This window comes from Pan paniscus, chromosome X (genome assembly GCF_029289425.2).
Source record: "Pan paniscus chromosome X, NHGRI_mPanPan1-v2.0_pri, whole genome shotgun sequence".
Lineage (NCBI taxonomy): Eukaryota > Metazoa > Chordata > Mammalia > Primates > Hominidae > Pan > Pan paniscus.
The window spans coordinates 138,563,038-138,581,963 of NC_073272.2; the positions used below are offsets into that span (position 1 = coordinate 138,563,038).

An 18,926-nucleotide genomic window follows, 5' to 3' on the forward strand; every position below is an offset into this window, starting at 1 on the left:
AATTTGTAAGTGGAATGATTTTTCTATTTATAATTCTTAATGAAGAATGAATATCCATAAATAAGGTTGGCCTGTAATTTTCTTTTTTTTGTACTTTTTCCCAATTTGAGGATTGAAATCATGTTTCCTCAAAATGTAAATTAGGAATTGGGTAAACTAGTGTCAATTCAACATTTAAAAACAGTTTATGAGAGAATTTTTTTATTCTGGTAGAAAGTATAGAATAGGAAAAGATTATAAACTTTGTAGCCAGATAAATCTGGGTTCAAATCCCCACCCTATCACTTATTTGCTGAGGGATTCAGGCAAGCCATTTAACCTTTCTGAGCCTATTAGATCAGCTGTAAACTGGTTTTACTAATGGTACCCATATATAATTGTTGTATGGATTAGAATATAGAGGGGTGTGTGTGTGTGTGTGTGTGTGTGTGCAAAGGATTAAATTTACAGTAGGCAGTCAAAAATGATGAACAGAGCTAGGTGCAGTGGCTCACATCCTGTAATCCCAACACTTCGGGAGGCCGAGATTGGAGGATCTCTTGAGACCAGGAGTTCAAGACCAACTGGGGCAATATAGGGAGACCCTGTCTCTACTGAAAATTTTAAAAATTAGCTGAGCATGGTGGCATATGCCTGTATTCCCAGCTACTCAGGAGGCTGAAGTGGGAGGACTGTTTGAGCCCAGGAGATCAAGACTGCGGTGAGCCATAATCATGCCAGTGCACTCCAGCCTGGGTGACAGAGCATGACCCTGTCTCAAAAAATAAAAATAAAAAAGATCAACGTTGCTCTAAAAGTCTGACTTCTTTCTATTCATCTATTGGAGCCAAAAACCCATGCTTTGTGTGGATTTTATGATAGGACTTTAATTATTTTTCTTATTCCTTCCTTTGTTACCAGTCTATTCATGTTTTCTATTTAAGCTCGCACGAGTTTTATATAATTTTGCAGGAGGTCATTCATTTCTGCTCTGGTTTATCTGATTTATTAGCACATAGAGAAGGTTATTGTTTCTCTGCAAATTTCTAAATCTTTCACATTTGTCATCTGATCTCCTGTCTCAGTACTAATGTAATGAATTTGTGTTTTCTCTTTTTTTAGTTAGCTAAACAGTTGTTCATTTTTTTCAAAGACAAGATGTAGTATTTAATAGCTTTTTCTCTAGTTTATTTCTGGTTTTACGTTTACTACTTCCTCTGCCCACCATTTCTGGCTTCTGACATTCTTCCTATTAGAAAGCATCTCGGTGCAAGCTTAATTCATTATATTTGGCCTTCCTTTCTTTCAGACATAAACACCTAGAGTAATGTATCTTCCTCCAAGCACCACTTTGGCAACATACAACACTATTTTGTTATGTTCATATTTATGCTTGTTTTGCTTTTTAAAATGTCTAGGTTATTAGGATCTGCACTTCTGTCAAAATCAAGGTGTTATGTAAGAGAGCATGTTGGTAATTTCCCTTAATTTTTTCTCATTTTATTGTAGTTTCACAAAATGCTTTCTTAGTACTTTTGTCTTTTAACATTTACAAAGTATGTATCTAAGTCCAAGTATGTCATTTTTATGAATGATATGCACACATCTGTGAAGAAATCTTATCACTACCTTAAGAGCAAATAATGTGATTAGTTTGAAATCTATGCTGTCATTTTTAATTAAAATAAGAGCAAGAGGACTGTGAAAAATGTATATTTTCATTTTAAGATTCTAATCTTGACTATGGGAATTCTTCCAAAGGAAAATGAAATGCTCTTAGTTAATTTCCTAATATTGCCACTTAAACATAAGAATGACAGACTAAACAAACTATTTTAATGTGTTAATTCTAACCAAGTGTAGTAATTCTTGGTATTTAAACTCAGGAACATAGTAAGATCTCATTTTAGTAGAGTGAAAATACACCAGTGTTGCAATATGTACCTCTTCTATGGCCATAGGTCAAGGGAAATAAAATCCACATACTTCTTTTCTTATAATTGACCAGCACTTTCCAATGTATATCCACGGGGTATTGATGGAGAGTAAGTGGGAAAAAAGGCTTCAGTGGTAAAATACATTTGGGTAATGCTAGGTTACACAAAGGATTTCTTACTGCAAAATCTCTTAGGTTCTTTATATACTAATGTACCTTATGAATCTCTAAAAGAGGGACATATGTTCTCAGGATTTGACCATGGATTCTTTCATTGTTCAGCATGTTGAAAGACTAATATTTTCATGGAATGCGCTCTGGGAAACACTATTGTAAGTAACAAAAGCAGCTCTCCAAAGGCAGGGCTGCTTGGCCTTTGGAAGCAGTTTCTCCAGGCAAGCACATATCTGAGCCTGGAGGAGGCTCAGTAAACTCAAGCTGGGACCACGTGAAAAAAAAAAAAAAAAATTCTCACCAGAAGACTGGTGAGAAACGCCCAAGATGAAGGGGAAAGGAGTGAGAGGAATGTCCTGTGGTGGTTGTACAGATTTCAAAGGGTATTCATCCAAAGGCCAAAGCATAGACTGTCCCAAGTCAAACTTGACTTAACATAGCAAAGGAAGAAGAATGGCTTCATATTGTAAGAAATGTATCCTTTCTCCTTTGAGATTCACAACTATGCAATTATAGTGCTCTCTCTCTCTCCTCATCACTGTCACCTTAGGCCTCACAGGCACCTTCTCATATTCACTGGGGGCTGTGGTACCTGACTCCCAAGTTTCCTCTTGGCCACAAGCCCCACCTTCACCCCAGGTGACTTCAACACACATGTGGACAACATATCCAACTTCCGGCCTCTGAGTTCCTTGCTCTCTTCATCTCCAAAGATATTCACCTTTACCTACCCACTTTGACCACTAGAGTTTGTTCTCCCCTGGAACAGTTCAACTCTGAAATCTTAAATTGAAGCAGCCTACTTTCTGAGCACTAGTTTCCTCGGCCTTTTATTCTCACTCTTCTGGAACTTAGAAACTAGAAGAGTCAGGAGGCTATGAAGTCTCCATTAAGTCTATCAATCAGGCCACCCTTGTCTTCCATCTTAGATACCATGGTCCCTGACTTCAATAATTATTTTTCGAATATTCTTAACAACTTTGCCTCTTCTTTCCATTTTTCCCACCTGGCAACCCCCTAACTCCAGATCAACATGGCAGAACATATGTCATGGAATCATATGGCCTGGCACTACTAGTTATATTGTCCAACCTCATTTGGGTCTTCAACCATGCTCAACAACATTATTGTGTACTAATACTATGTGTCCTAATCCAATTTCTTTCCCATTCCTCAATACAGCTCATTTAATCCTTTCATCTGTTTCCTCAAGCTTGATTTTACTACCTGTCAAAATATAGCACCTGTTTAAATCCCCTTCATCTGCCATTCTGCAGATCCACATAACTATTTATTATTCTCAGAAGAAATCAGGTCTCTCTGGCCAGTGGGACTTTGCACATGCTGTTTCCTCTTCATGGAACGCCTTTCTCCTGTGCTGGTAGAAAGTTACCTCCCCTTAAGCCTAGATAGCATCTCTCACAGAATGCTTTACCTTACACCCCATCCCTTGCACCACCTTGCATCATGGTTTCCTCAAAATCCAACCATGTCAACCCATAAACTGCCAGACTCTCCTTGAAAGCAGGGACCATTCCTGTTCATTATTGGAGCCCGATACACAACGTAGAGTAGTTTAAGGCATAGTTCTCAACCCGTGTTTGATGAATGATTAAATATAGAGTCATTAAAACCTTTTAAAGAAAGCAGTGAGTTGCAACCTCTGCCTCCCGGGTTCAAACAGTTCTCCTGCCTCAGCCTCCCCAGTAGCTGGGATTACAGGCACCCATCCTCATGCCTGGCTAATTTTTGTATCGTTGTAGAGATGGGGCTTTGCCATGTTGGCCAGGCTGGTCTCAAACTCCTGATCTCAGGTGATCCTCCCACCTCAGCCTCCCAAAGTACTGGGATTACACGTGTAAGCCACTGCAACCGGCCTGTCAAGACAACTTCTGAGGTCTCTTCCTCCTTTTAACTGGGCAGAACCTTCATTGGAACTATTTCACATGAGCTCAGATGAATGGCAGAAAAAAAAACTGCTCATTCATTCTTTTTAAATTGTTAATTCATTACTTTATTTTTAAAAACTCTTTAATTCACTAAAATCATTTATCCTTGAGTCTTACTCTGGTAGAGAGCAGTGCACAGTGAGACTGACTTTAGAAAGCCAAAGATAGATTTGGCCAGTCCTGCTGTCCTTTCTATTTGCAATGTCTTGTAGGTATTAGTGGGAGTGAAAGAGCCTACCTGCAATTTTAGAGTGGCTATAAATCCATTTGTTCCAGATTCTAGTATCCTGGGGCTGATCCTCACCTGTTTAGCTCCATAAGAAAGTGATGATTGTAAAAGTGACTGTCCAGGCAGGGTGTAGTCCACAGAAAGTGAAATGCTGCAAATTGCTTTAAAAACATTTTACTGTGGAGATCTGAATTGAAGGGTGATAGAGCAATTTGGTGTTGCTGAAAGAGATGATCATGTAAAAGCATAATATCTATGGTAATTCTTTTCAAAGCAGCATGGAGTGTGTCTTTGCTAATTTAGATCACATATCTGGTGTTGGTATCAATGATCAGTCCTTGGTTATGTGAGGCACCTACTGAATTTCTTGTGCTTGACACTAGGACAGTTACAGATTGCAAATATCTATACAACCTTAGTTTCCTGACTCTATGTGCCATGTTTCTGCAATGGGAGTCTTAGATGTTTAAAATGACTGATAGTATATGGAGGTGCTAAAAGCATCACTGCCAATTCCTAATATTTGGGGGCTCAAAGAATTGTTTTTACTTCCACTTTCATATCTGCACAGTGATCCACTCAACTGCTACCCTATGGGGGTTCTGTCTCTGTACGTCTTCATCAGTCCTATTAGCATGTTTGAGTCACATGTCAAAATTTCAAAATAAAATTAAATAATGCTAAAAAAAGAAAGCGGTGAGTTAAATCTAAAATTATTTAGAAGAGCATGTTATACTTTAAAGGTATATAATCTCTTTTCTTCCCGCTTCAGATAGTTAACTTCTAATTACCTTTCAAGATTTAACAAGTGCTAACTCTTCCAAAAACCTCTCCCAGATCCCCAGGGCTACTCTTCAGGGCTACCCTTGCCCTCTGCACTAACATCACTCATTGTATTGTAATTATATGCTTACATGTTGGGCTTTCTATCTAAAGTATGAGTGTTGTTTTTTCAATTTTTTTTTTTATTTAAATAGCTTTTGGTGTACACGTGGCTTTTGGTTACGTGGATGAATTCTATAGTGGTGAATTCTGAGATATTAGTGCACCTGTCACCTGAGTAGTGTACACTGTAACTAATGTATAGTTATTTATCCCTGCCCCGCCACCCTCCCCGTTCTGAGTCTCTAAAGTCCATTATAAGACTCTGTATGGCTTTTTCGCAACGGGTTTGCCGCCAGAACACAGGTGTCGTGAAAACTACCCCTAAAAGCCAAAATGGGAAAGGAAAAGACTCATATCAACATTGTCGTCATTGGACACGTAGATTCGGGCAAGTCCACCACTACTGGCCATCTGATCTATAAATGCGGTGGCATCGACAAAAGAACCATTGAAAAATTTGAGAAGGAGGCTGCTGAGATGGGAAAGGGCTCCTTCAAGTATGCCTGGGTCTTGGATAAACTGAAAGCTGAGCGTGAACGTGGTATCACCATTGATATCTCCTTGTGGAAATTTGAGACCAGCAAGTACTATGTGACTATCATTGATGCCCCAGGACACAGAGACTTCATCAAAAACATGATTACAGGGACATCTCAGGCTGACTGTGCTGTCCTGATTGTTGCTGCTGGTGTTGGTGAATTTGAAGCTGGTATCTCCAAGAATGGGCAGACCCGAGAGCATGCCCTTCTGGCTTACACACTGGGTGTGAAACAACTAATTGTCGGTGTTAACAAAATGGATTCCACTGAGCCACCCTACAGCCAGAAGAGATATGAGGAAATTGTTAAGGAAGTCAGCACTTACATTAAGAAAATTGGCTACAACCCCGACACAGTAGCATTTGTGCCAATTTCTGGTTGGAATGGTGACAACATGCTGGAGCCAAGTGCTAACATGCCTTGGTTCAAGGGATGGAAAGTCACCCGTAAGGATGGCAATGCCAGTGGAACCACGCTGCTTGAGGCTCTGGACTGCATCCTACCACCAACTCGTCCAACTGACAAGCCCTTGCGCCTGCCTCTCCAGGATGTCTACAAAATTGGTGGTATTGGTACTGTTCCTGTTGGCCGAGTGGAGACTGGTGTTCTCAAACCCGGTATGGTGGTCACCTTTGCTCCAGTCAACGTTACAACGGAAGTAAAATCTGTCGAAATGCACCATGAAGCTTTGAGTGAAGCTCTTCCTGGGGACAATATGGGCTTCAATGTCAAGAATGTGTCTGTCAAGGATGTTCATCGTGGCAACGTTGCTGGTGACAGCAAAAATGACCCACCAATGGAAGCAGCTGGCTTCACTGCTCAGGTGATTATCCTGAACCATCCAGGCCAAATAAGCGCCGGCTATGCCCCTGTATTGGATTGCCACACGGCTCACATTGCATGCAAGTTTGCTGAGCTGAAGGAAAAGATTGATCGCCGTTCTGGTAAAAAGCTGGAAGATGGCCCTAAATTCTTGAAGTCTGGTGATGCTGCCATTGTTGATATGGTTCCTGGCAAGCCCATGTGTGTTGAGAGCTTCTCAGACTATCCACCTTTGGGTCGCTTTGCTGTTCGTGATATGAGACAGACAGTTGCGGTGGGTGTCATCAAAGCAGTGGACAAGAAGGCTGCTGGAGCTGGCAAGGTCACCAAGTCTGCCCAGAAAGCTCAGAAGGCTAAATGAATATTATCCCTAATACCTGCCACCCCACTCTTAATCAGTGGTGGAAGAACGGTCTCAGAACTGTTTGTTTCAATTGGCCATTTAAGTTTAGTAGTAAAAGACTGGTTAATGATAACAATGCATCGTAAAACCTTCAGAAGGAAAGGAGAATGTTTTGTGGACCACTTTGGTTTTCTTTTTTGCGTGTGGCAGTTTTAAGTTATTAGTTTTTAAAATCAGTACTTTTTAATGGAAACAACTTGACCAAAAATTTGTCACAGAATTTTGAGACCCATTAAAAAAGTTAAATGAGAAAAAAAAAAAGACTCTGTATGCCTTTGCAGTAAAGTGTGAGTGTTCTGAAGGGCAACACATGTGTTCTACATTTAAATCTATATCAATGTGTTAGGTTCTCAAGATCAAGCCCAGGTTCAATAATCTGCTAGGAAGACTCAGTGGATTTAACAAATTGTTGCACTCACAACTATAATTTATTACAACAAAAGGATACAAAGCAAAACCAGCCTAGGGAAAAAGCACATGAGGTAAAGTCCAGGAAGAACCAGGTGAGAGCCTCCAAGAGTCCTCTCCCAGTAAAGTCACATAAAACATACTAAATTCTCACAGCAACAAGTTGTGACAACACATGGGAAATGTCATCTACTAGGGAAGCTCATTAGACTCAGTGCCAAGGGTTTTTGGAGAGAGTTGGTCATGTAGACACTTTCTGCCAAGCACATACCAAAATGTCAAAAACCCCAGAGGAAAGCAGGTGTTTGGTAAAAATGACAGTGTTTGTACAAATGGCTTAGGCACCAAGAGACACTTTATCAATTAAAGAATGGTGGAAACCCTCCTGAAAGACGAATTCCCAGATGCCAGCCAAGGCCCAACCATGTCAACAGATAGCAGTCAGGCCTACTATGCTAACTCTTTTCTGTACAATCCATTACACCTAGTATTAAGCCTGAGACTGCCAGACATTTAGATAGGTCATTCACCTATGTTATCCCATGACTTTTCACAATCACACTGGAACATAAGCATTATTATTCTAATTGTTAACAGACAGAAACAAGCTCAGAGAGGCTAAACAACATGCCCAGAATCACAGTCAATTAAACAGGGCTATGATTTGATATTTTAGCTGCCTAATCTAGATCTCACGCCTTTTACACTTTACCACAATTGCCTATTCAGGGGGATTATATAAGCAGCAAATAAGTAGAACAAGGCAGCAGAAACTGCACGGTTAGGCAAACACACAAACAAGCAACTGAACTTGCAGAACACATACCAACCAAATTTCCAAAAGTTCTCAAGAGGCATTCTTGCAGTACCTTATGCAGAGATTTCTGGGCCCTTTTCTTGATTCCATCCACTCTCCAGAGGCAGCTACTTAACTGTGCAATTGCTAAGTTACAGACTTCTTCACCACTTAGAACTCAGGCATGTACCAGATGTACTGCCACACTCATTAGGGCTAAGCACACAGAAGCCCACCCAAGTATTCCACTTGGGATCCAGCCTAGCGATGAGTAGTTGGAAATAATCAAAGCACCAGAACCCTCAGGCCCTAATTGAGGAACACTCACTTTTGCTAATTATTCTTTCCTCAAGAAATATTTTGATTGTGTCAACTCTGGCACCCACTGATGGAGTTTTGAGACTGCAACAGCAGGCTAAACCCACTTCAACAACTCATCTAATGAGTTAGGTGTTGTGTGTATGTTTAGGGAAAGCATTTTAGATCACCGTGAAGCAATGGTCACACGGCCAGTTCAAGTTCTCTGCCCTGTATTCAGTGCCTGCTCACTGGCCAATGCACTAGCCTCGGCCCTGAGAATGCAGAAATGAACAAGATCCAATCATCATCTTTGCAGACAGAGTCCAGAGTAATGGTTAAAAAGTGGAATTTCCGTTGTTCCCATATCCTATGATTGACTAGGGACTATCCTTTGTCAATGCAAAGTTGAAAGGACCCATTGGAATCATCATAAACAATAATAACAATAGTACACACCATTTATGAAGCACTTACTGGGTACACCAGGAACTATGCTAAGCATATTACATGCTTCACTCATTTATTCCTCAAAATAGCCCTGTGAGGTAGATATTCTTATTATCCCCAAATTACAGATGGTAAAACGGAAGGTTAGAGGAACCAAGTAACTTTCTCAAGCCCAAACACCAAATATGTGCTAGCAGTGGGATTCAAACCCACTTCTGCTTTACTACAAAGCCCAAGTTCTTAACCATAGCACTCCCTACCTTAGAGAAGCTATTATAGAAACCAATTGAAGAAGTAAGACAGCAGGATTTGGCCACTCTGCCCCTCTCTCCCAAGTCAGAGGCTATTTCTGCACCAAGGACAAAAAGTCTGCTCATTGCAGGTCCACACTAGGCTCAAAGAGCAGGTCTGTGACCTACAGCCCATCAGTTATTTTCACATGAACAACTCCATCCACAGAGACCCAAGTACACAGAGGGCTTAAGGCAGCCACCAGAGCTCACTTAATAATACACCCATATCTTACAGACACACAGTACAGGGGAAACAACAGCATAGACTGGGTACAGATCATGTACCCCAGGCCTCAGAATGCTTGGATGGGGTTTCAATGGCAAGCTTCCCTACCACAGAGGAAGGATTTCCAGTTTACAAAGCACTTTCATATCTGATCCTCCTGGCAACCTTTTTAAAATGATTCTCACTTCTGATTTGAGGAAACTGAGGTTCAAGGATGTCCAATGACTTGCCAATATCACACAATCTGTACGAGACACAGCGTGGACTCTGACCCAGGTCTTTTGATTCTAAACCAGTTTGTCTATACCAGCTCACACTTGTTATTTATCTTTTTTTTTTTTTTTTTTTTGAGATAAGAGTCTCACTCTGTCGCCTAGGCTGGAGTGCAGTGGTGCAATGTCGGCTCACTGCAACCTCCTTCTCCCGGATCCAAGCTATTCTCCTGCCTCAGCCTCCCAAAGTAGCTGAGATTGCAGGTGGGCACCACCATGCCTGGCTAATTTTTTTGTATTTTTACTAGAGACGTGGTTTCACCATGTTGGTCAGGCTGGTCTCGAACTCCTGACCTCAAACGATCTGCCTGCCTCAGTCTCCCAAAGTGCTGGGAATAGAGGCACGAGCCACCATGCCTGACCTGTTATTAATTAATATAAACCCATCACTACACTGCTAAGCTAGTTAGGCAAAGACGTATTGAGTGCCTTACTATCTGCAGAGAACTGTATGAAATGCCCAAGAGTCCACAAAAATAGGTGTGAGTTATGCATCTTCATGTGCACACAGAAATGCTTACCTGGGAATTAACAGATCACTCAAAGTCCAACAAAACATGAGCATATTTTTAAAGAAGTCTATTAAACAAAGTGTTAAATTCCTTACAGGCTTAATAAGGAGACTACACGAAGGAAGGCATCCAGTTAAAGGTACCAAGAATGTTCAAGCTTTCAGGATTGCACAATGGTGATGGATTGAAAGCGGGGAAAATTTATTTGTTCTACTTATCTTAAAATGATTCAAATATACCTTAAAGAAAAAGGTAACCTAAATGTAGTAAGACCTGTCATCTTTATGGGTCCATTATAGATTCATCCATTCATTTACTCAACAAATACCTACTTAGAACTACATGCTAAGCAATATACTAGTTGCTAGGCATGAAAGGAAAAATAAAGCATACCGTAAGAGAAATACACAGAGAAGGGTAGAAGGGAAGTCTAGGTACTGAGAAAAATGCGTACAAAGGCACAGAGGCAAGAGAGTATGGTGATTGCTATTGACAATTACTATTTGAAACACCCTATACATGGCTTTTCTGAAGCATGCCCTCTTGATTTTCCTTCTACGTCTTTAAATATTCTGTTTCTATGTCTCTTACTGATTCTACTCCTCTCAACCTTTAAAAGAGGTGTTACTCAACTTAGGTCATATCTTTTTCTCCTCTCACTCTACTCTTCAACAAGATCATCCATAATCCAGGACTTCATTTCCCATTCATATCTTCCTCCTCATTAACCTTTAAATCTACATCTCCAGCCTGGGTCAAACATCTGAAATCCAGACTCATATATCCAATGATCTACTCTGTTTCTCCCCTTTCACATTTCATAGGAATTTCCAAATCAAACCCAGTTCAAATTGGAGTCATTCACTCACCTCACCACCAAACTAGTATGTGCCTAGTGGTCCCAATAAATGACATCACCCCAGTGCTCCAGCCAGACACCCAGAAGTCATCCTTGACTCCTCCCTCACCCTCATTCCTGACATCCTACCCATCAGCAAAGTCCTGTGGGTCAGCTCTGTGTTCTAACTAACTATCTGATATTCCCACACCTCTCCATCTCCAGGCCCATATTCATTTCCAGAACACCATCAGCTTTCTTCCAGTCTCCTAATGTATCTACTGCAACAGGCTGCTCCCTGCTTCTATTCTCACCCTCCTTCAAATGTGTTCTGTAGTAAGTCATTCCATCTTACCACCTTTACAAGAAGCCCCTGGTCCAAGTCATCATTTCCTTGCTTCCACTTTGTCCCTTAGGGTCTATTTCAACAGAGCATCCAGGCAGTATGGGGGAGGGGAGATGGGGCAGCAATCAGATCAATCCTTTTAACACTTCATGTGCATTTTATCATTCCCCCAATGTCTTCCCATCTCACTCAACATGAAAACTAAAATCCTTACACTGGCTAACAATGCTCCCCATGATCTGGGTCCCTACTGTCTCAGAGATGTCATCTTCCACCGCATTTCCTTGCTCACTCCATTTCTGTCACATTGGCCTTGTTGCTGGGCCTTGAATATGCCAATTCTCCTTTCTCCTAAGGACCTTGTGTCTGCTCTTCTCTCTGCCTGTAAAGCTCTTTTCCTTCATGGTCAATCTCTCACTTCCACCAGGCCTTTGCTGAAATGCCAGCTTTTCCTCGAGGTCTTTCCTCACCACTAGATAGATGATAGATAGATAGATAGATAGATAGATAGATAGATAGATAGATAGATAAGAGTGTACACACACACACACACACACACACAATTGGCACCCTTTCCCCAAGGGCACACTCTTGGACCTTTGCTGCTTTCATAGCACTCCTCACCACGTGATATGCTCTACATTTACTTGTTGGTTTCTTTACTATCTCCAAACTCCACTCCACTAGAATATAAAATCCACAAAAGCAAGGAATTCATTGTCTATTTTATTATTTGGCTTATCCCTCAGAGCCGAGGACAATGCCTGGAATGTAGTAAATGTTCAATAATTACCTGTGAAATGAATAGTAACTGCATTGACCTTTTCAAAATGTAACTGAAAATTGAATCATGTTACCCTAGGTTTAAAATCCTTTAATGACTTCCCATTGCTGTTAGAAAAAGGTTCAAATCCAGCACCGTCTTATCCACCCTCCACTCACTCTGTCTGCTCCAGCCCTGCTGAATTTCTCTGTTTCTCTATCATGGTATTGTTTATTCTACTGATAAGCCTTCACACATGCTGGTCCCTCTAACCGCAAAGCTCTCCTCCCTTCTCATCATATAATGACCCCCCCACATTCTTCCATCCCAGCTGAAAAGTCACTTTCCTGGAAAAGTCCGTCAGGTTTGTACATCTCCTTTGCAGTTTCTTCCTACTTCTCTTATTAACTTATGCATATTTAGTTCTTCAATGTTCTGTTTCTCTGAATAAACCATTAACATGGAGACCATATATATTCTATTCAATACTCTGGTTTCCAGTAGGCACATAATAGGTACTCAGTGAATATTTCTTAACTAACTGCTAAGAGCAAGTGCCTTATAATACAGCTCAGATCACATTAACATCTATGAAAGTAGTAATGTCATGGGTTTTGTGTGCCCTAGGACCCACACACTGATTAGCCTAAGAAGCCGAAAAAGAGAACCTTGGAGCTCAGGCAGACTGAAGACATTGCCGGGCTCAAACACTTAAGGTACACATTCTGCCTGAAGAATACATAGGCAAGTGAAAAAAACCCCATTCCTCCTGTGAGATCTAAGTTGGTGCTGTAAACATCAGTTGTTTACAAGTGCGTCTGTCACCTGAATATAAAGACAGCTAGTTTCCAAAACTCAGTTATGATAAATGTGTCTCACTGCATTTTTTTCTAAGCTGCAAGCAATGACTGATGTTTATTGTCAATATTTTAGTTGTCAAGTGAGAAAATGGCACAGATAATTGGCCACAGGTTCTATAGGTAAAAATGACAGCTAACAGAAAGAAAAAGATAAAAATACCACCACATAAAAACATAAATGGCATCATCACAGACAATAAAAATAGGCAAGGTGTAAACTTTCAGAGAATAGCAAAGTACTCTCTTCAGGAAAACTTTAATTAAGTACACGGCTTTTCAAAATCTGCCAGTAAGTAGTACTGGCAGAGTACCAAATCTCTCTAATTCTTAACAGTTTGGGGGAAAAAGTGGTTTTCAATTTCTGGGTACAATGTAATGGTTAAGAAAGAGCAATTGGCCACCAGCCTGCCTGAATTCAATTCCTGGCTTGGTCACTTTCAAGCCATATGACTTTGGCAAGTGGTGTTATTTCTTGGAGCCTTGGTTTCCTCCTCATCTGTAGAAGAGTAAAATTAATGCCTGTCTCAAAAGTTATTGTGAGAATTAAATGCAATAACATAAGAAAAGAACAGAAAAAGCACTCATCAGTTTTTTCTTACTTTCATTGTGGTGGTGGTTGTTGTCATCATCCACATATCGCATGTAACTGAAAATTGAATCATGTTACCCTAGGCTTAAAATCCTTTAATGACTTCCCACTGCTATTAGAAAAAGGTTCAAATCCAGCACCATCTTGGATGGTTGATATGTCATCATCCACATATCACAAAAAGAAATATTTGCAAGTAGAGGTCCTGATAGACTTTTTAATGAAAAGACTCAGCATTTGGAGAATCATCTAAGGCCATACAAAATAAAATGTTATAACAGCACACTGTCAAAGATAGGGCTTAGCATTGTGAACACTATATATGCCCTAAGTTTGATAACCAGTATAAGCAATACAAGAAACTCATGAGAATAAAAACCAGTGGGAAATATCCTGCCTCTGAAAATCAGGCTATAAAGATGTTGAAAGGGGAGCCAGAATTCTCTAAGCTCTTTTGTGTTTGGATATTTATGTGGTAATCTGGGTTACTGATTCCATATTACTCATGCCTATGGTAATAGTCCTAGTAGTCTGGAAGAGCCCCAGTGCTTCACAGTCATCAACAAGGTGCCTATCATCATTTACAGGTGTTCCACACTTTGCAAAAACTGATAAGCTTCCACACAGCAACCGCAACACAGGCCTGACTAAATGTTAAATGTTAACAAATATATAACATAATTACAAAAGTAAATATTATAGCCCTGGTTTTATCCGAATGGACATTATTTGGATTACTAGTATTCAAATTAGTGGAGGTTTAACAAAGTTCAAAAGGAAGTACTTCAGTACACTCTGTGTTGTCTGTCTTCCCCACGCTGTGGATGCGATCTCACTGTTCAATTAGGGAAGATGTCCCCCATTCATCCCAATTTGGACCTGCTTGTCCCCCAAAATGTTCTCTGGACTTGAAGACAAACTAACCTAAATAAGGCGCTGCTGTTTTAGGTGATGAAGACTGCTTCCCTCCAAGGTGGGCTCCAACCAGACTCCACTAGGGCATTGCTGGAGCCTTTGAGCACAGATTGGGGATGCATCAAAATCTAGTCCCAAGGGACTTCCATGCACAGTGGACCTACATACTAGCTGATCACATAAATCAAACTCTCCAGTCTCCTGAACTGCCTTCTAGTGTGGTTTCAGGCCCAAATGACTGCCTTTCTCTTCTTGCTACCCTAATATGCACCTGCCACCCCCAAATTTCTGTTAGTTCACTTCCCTTCCCAGTGGCCAGCTCTGCAGACCACCAACATGCAAGCTGAAGCCCACACACACCAAAGCCAAGGAAAGTCAGCCCTGGCAGGGTGCAGCACTCCCCTCCTTCTCTCCCTTCCTGTTCTCACTGGCACTGCTAGCCTCAGGCCTGGGATGGCGTCCTCACTGAGCTGTAACCCTCACCACAGTTTCACTCTATGCATTGAGTGCCCATTGAGCAGGGAAGCCTGAACCCCCTCCTGGCCTGTGTGAAAAGAACTATGACCTTAAGTTCAGCCCAGTCCTTGCCAACCCTTTTCCTCTACTCTGATGGTGTTCTACCACAGCCCAAGCCAGAAACCCTGGAGACAAGAAGTTGCTTCTCTCTTAACCACTGCCTGAGACACTCCCCTTTTGGGGAAGCCAGTTCACATTCACATCCTATGAGAAACAAAGCCCTGAGATTGTACCTCCTGTCCTGATTATTCCTCAAGCCATATCACTTTCTCCAGAAGTCCTCCCTGACATGCACTGCAGTCAGGCACTCATTCTGCCTTGCCTGGACTCCTGCAATGGTCTCCTTCCTGGTCTCCCTGCCCAGTCTTCCCCCATCCTTATACTGCCAAAGTCCTCCTTCTAAAAGCAAGTCAGATCCCCTCATTCCTCTGCTGAAAAGATCTTCAACAGGTCCCCATTAGTTAAGGAAAGAAATTCCACAAATGTTAGCATGTTATCAAAGCCTCTAGAGCAACGATCATCAAGCTTTTCGATCTCAGAATCTTAAAAATAATTGAGATGTGGCAGAGAAAAAAAGGGTGATTTCTTGGGGAAAAAAAACAGTACTCCAAAGACCTTATATTTTGTGAGCTACATCTGTCAATATATATTGAATTATAAATAAAAACTGAAAAAATTTTTAAATATTCAGGTATCAATTCCCTTAAAATTCACAATAATAAACCAACAACATGTTCATATAAATAATATAATTACATGGTAACATAAGTAACATATTTTTAAGAAAAAGAACTAAAGTTTTATGAAACATAATCATATTTTTCAAAACAACCAAAAATGTAGGTCAAAACAACACGGTTTTGTATTTTTGCAAATCTCTTTAATGTCTGGCTTAATGGAGGACAGCTGGATTCTTATGTTTGTTTCTGCATTTGATTTGTTATGGTAGTTTGTTTTAGCTGAGGTACATGAAGAAACTCCAGTATTACACAGATATGTAATTAGAAGAGGCAGGATTTTGCAGACCCCCTCAAAGGGACTCTAGTGAGGAGGAATCAAATCAGCATCAAATCAAATGGGCATCAAATCAGAGAGGCTGGGAGAGAGGGATAGCAAAAACGAACAAGGTACTTTTGAGAGTGATGGATGTTTTCATTATCTTGATTGTGGTGATGGCTTCATGGTATATACATATGTCAAAACTTATAAAATTGTATATTTTAAGTATATGCTATTTGTCATATGTCAATTAGTTCAATAAAGCTATTTAAAAATAGGAGAAAAAAGCTTCAAAAATGCTGCTCATCATGACGTCAACCTCCCTTTCTTCCCCCTCTGCCTCTAATCCCCTTCAAGCCATAAAACTTACACTCCAACTGTGTGTTACTAACAGTGGTGCCCCAGACCCACCAGCACCGGTCCCTTTCTGCACCTTTCCTCTCATCCCTTCCTCTACCTAAAATCCTTTCCCCACCAATGCCTCCACTCTCCACCTTCCCTCCTCTCCAACTGGATAAATTCCTCAAAATCTACCTCAAATGTCATCATCCCTAAAAAGCTTTCCTAGATCCCAACACTCTCTTCCAGGAAAATTAAGCTATTGTTTCTTCAACTTTAGTGGGTCAGGAAGGAATCAGGTGAGAGCAGCGGGGGCACATTTCTATCTGAATTTCCTCAGATTGACTTGTCTCCTGTTAATCTTCTTTGAATCAAGAAAAGACACTAAAAAAGGGATCCAACCTTTCCTTACACCTTATACAAAAATTAATTCAAGATGGATTAAAGACTTAAATGTTAGACCTAAAACCATAAAAACCCTAGAAGAAAACCTAGGCAATACCATTCAGTACATAGGCATGGGCAAGGACTTCATGACTAAAACACCAAAAGTAATGGCAACAAAAGCCAAAATTGACAAATGAGATCTAATTAAACTAAAGAGCTTCTGCACAGCAAAAGAAACTACCATCAGAGTGAACAGGCAACCTACAGAATGGGAGAAAATTTTTGCAATCTACCCATCTGACAAAGGGCTAATATCCAGAATCTACAAAGAACTTAAACAAATTTACAAGAAAAAATCAAACAACCCCATCAAAAAGTGGACAAAGGATATGAACAGACACTTCTCAAAAGAAGACATTTATGCAACCAACAGACACATGAAAAAATGCTCATCATCACTGGCTATCAGAGAAATGCAAATCAAAACCACAATGAGATAACATCTCACACCAGTTAGAATGGCGATCATTCAAAAGTCAGGAAACAACAGGTGCTGGAGAGGATGTGGAGAAATAGGAACACTTTTACACCATTGGTGGGACTGTAAACTAGTTCAACCATTGTGGAAGTCAGTGTGGCAATTCCTCAAGGATCTAGAACTAGAAATACCATTTGACCCTGCAATCCCATTACTGGGCATATACCCAAAGGACTATAAATCATGCTGCTATAAATACACATACACATGTATGTTTATAGCGGCACTATTCACAATAGCAAAGACTTGGAACCAACCCAAATGTCCATCAATGATAGACTGGATTAAGAAAATGTGGCACATATACACCATGGAATACTATGCAGCCATAAAAAAGGATGAGTTCATGTCCTTTGTAGGGACATGGATGAAGCTGGAAACCATCATTCTGAGCAAACTATCTCAAGGACAGAAAACCAAAACCAAACACCACATGTTCTCACTCATAGGTGGGAATTGAACAATAAGAACACTTGGACACACAGTGGGGAACATCACACACCGGGGCCTGTCGTGGGGTGGGGGAGGGAGGAGGGATAGCATTAGGAGATATACCTAATGTAAATGACAAGTTAACGGGTGCAGCACACCAACATGGCACATGTATACATATGTAACAAACCTGCACATTGTGCACATGTACCCTAGAACTTAAACTATAATAATAATAAAATATAATAAAAATAAAGAACTTACTTGTGTAACTAAATACCACCTGTTTCCCAAAAATCTATGGAAATAAAAAATTTAAAAACAAGTTAAAAAAAAAAAAGGGATCCAAAAGTCTATGAGCAGATGAAGACAGCCTAGGGCAAGCAGCCTAGTGCTACAGGGCCTATTGGAAAAGTCGATTTCCTCCGTGTTCCATCTCCCCACCACACACATCTGCAGGGAGCTTGCTGATAGCAAGGCCTACACTTAGCCACCTATAATCCTTAAAGCACCAAGCCCATCACAGGTTCTCACCACATACCTGTGCTGCAAGGGAAGCAGGACTTCCTCATTAAGACTCAGCTTCCTCAGTAAGACCTTCAGACATAAAAGGCATCTAAGAGTATCCACCTGCCAGGGTTGCCATAAGTCCTTATCAACAGAGTGTATTATTTTCATAGGGCTGCCATAACAAAATCGCAAACTGGATGTCTGAAAACAACAGGAATGCATTCCCTCACAGATCTGGAGGCTAGAAGTCTGAAATCAAGTTGTCAACAGAGACATGCTTCCTTGGCTAGTAGCTGCATCATTCCAATCTCTGCCCTCGTCTTCATATGGCCTGGTATGTGTCCGTGCGTCTCCAAATCTCTTTCTCCTTATAAAGACACCACTGATTGGATTTAGGGTTGATCCTAATTAAGTATGACCTTGTATTAATTTGATTACTAGGTTCTTGCAAAAGTAACTGTGGGTTTTTTTTTTGCCATTGAAGGTAATGCATCTGCAAAAACAAAAACAAAAACAAACAAACAAACAAAAACCCTATTCCAAATAAGGCAACATTCTGAAATTCTGGGTAGACATGAATTTTGGTGGATGTATCACCAATCAGCACAGTATACAGAGCATGTGTGAAGGTACACAGTAAGTGACAGGCTCATGTGAACATCCTCCTTTCTTTCTACAAAGGTAGAAGACTAGCAGAGGCCCCTTTCCCAGGAGGATAACCTGG

At 40.6% G+C, this 18,926-nt stretch overlaps 2 protein-coding genes across 3 annotated transcripts in view; one reads left to right on the forward strand and one right to left on the reverse strand.

Moving 5' to 3' along the window:
- Positions 1–18,926, reverse strand: part of FGF13 (fibroblast growth factor 13) — a 589,161-nt gene that overhangs the window by 505,562 nt on the left and 64,673 nt on the right. The gene's annotated exons all lie outside the window — the stretch shown is intronic.
- On the forward strand, positions 5,407–7,177 carry LOC100970180 (elongation factor 1-alpha 1-like). Its single transcript, XM_034950187.3, has one exon. The coding sequence runs from the start codon at positions 5,486–5,488 to the stop codon at positions 6,872–6,874; it is 1,389 nt and encodes a 462-aa protein (XP_034806078.1). The 5' UTR covers positions 5,407–5,485; the 3' UTR covers positions 6,875–7,177.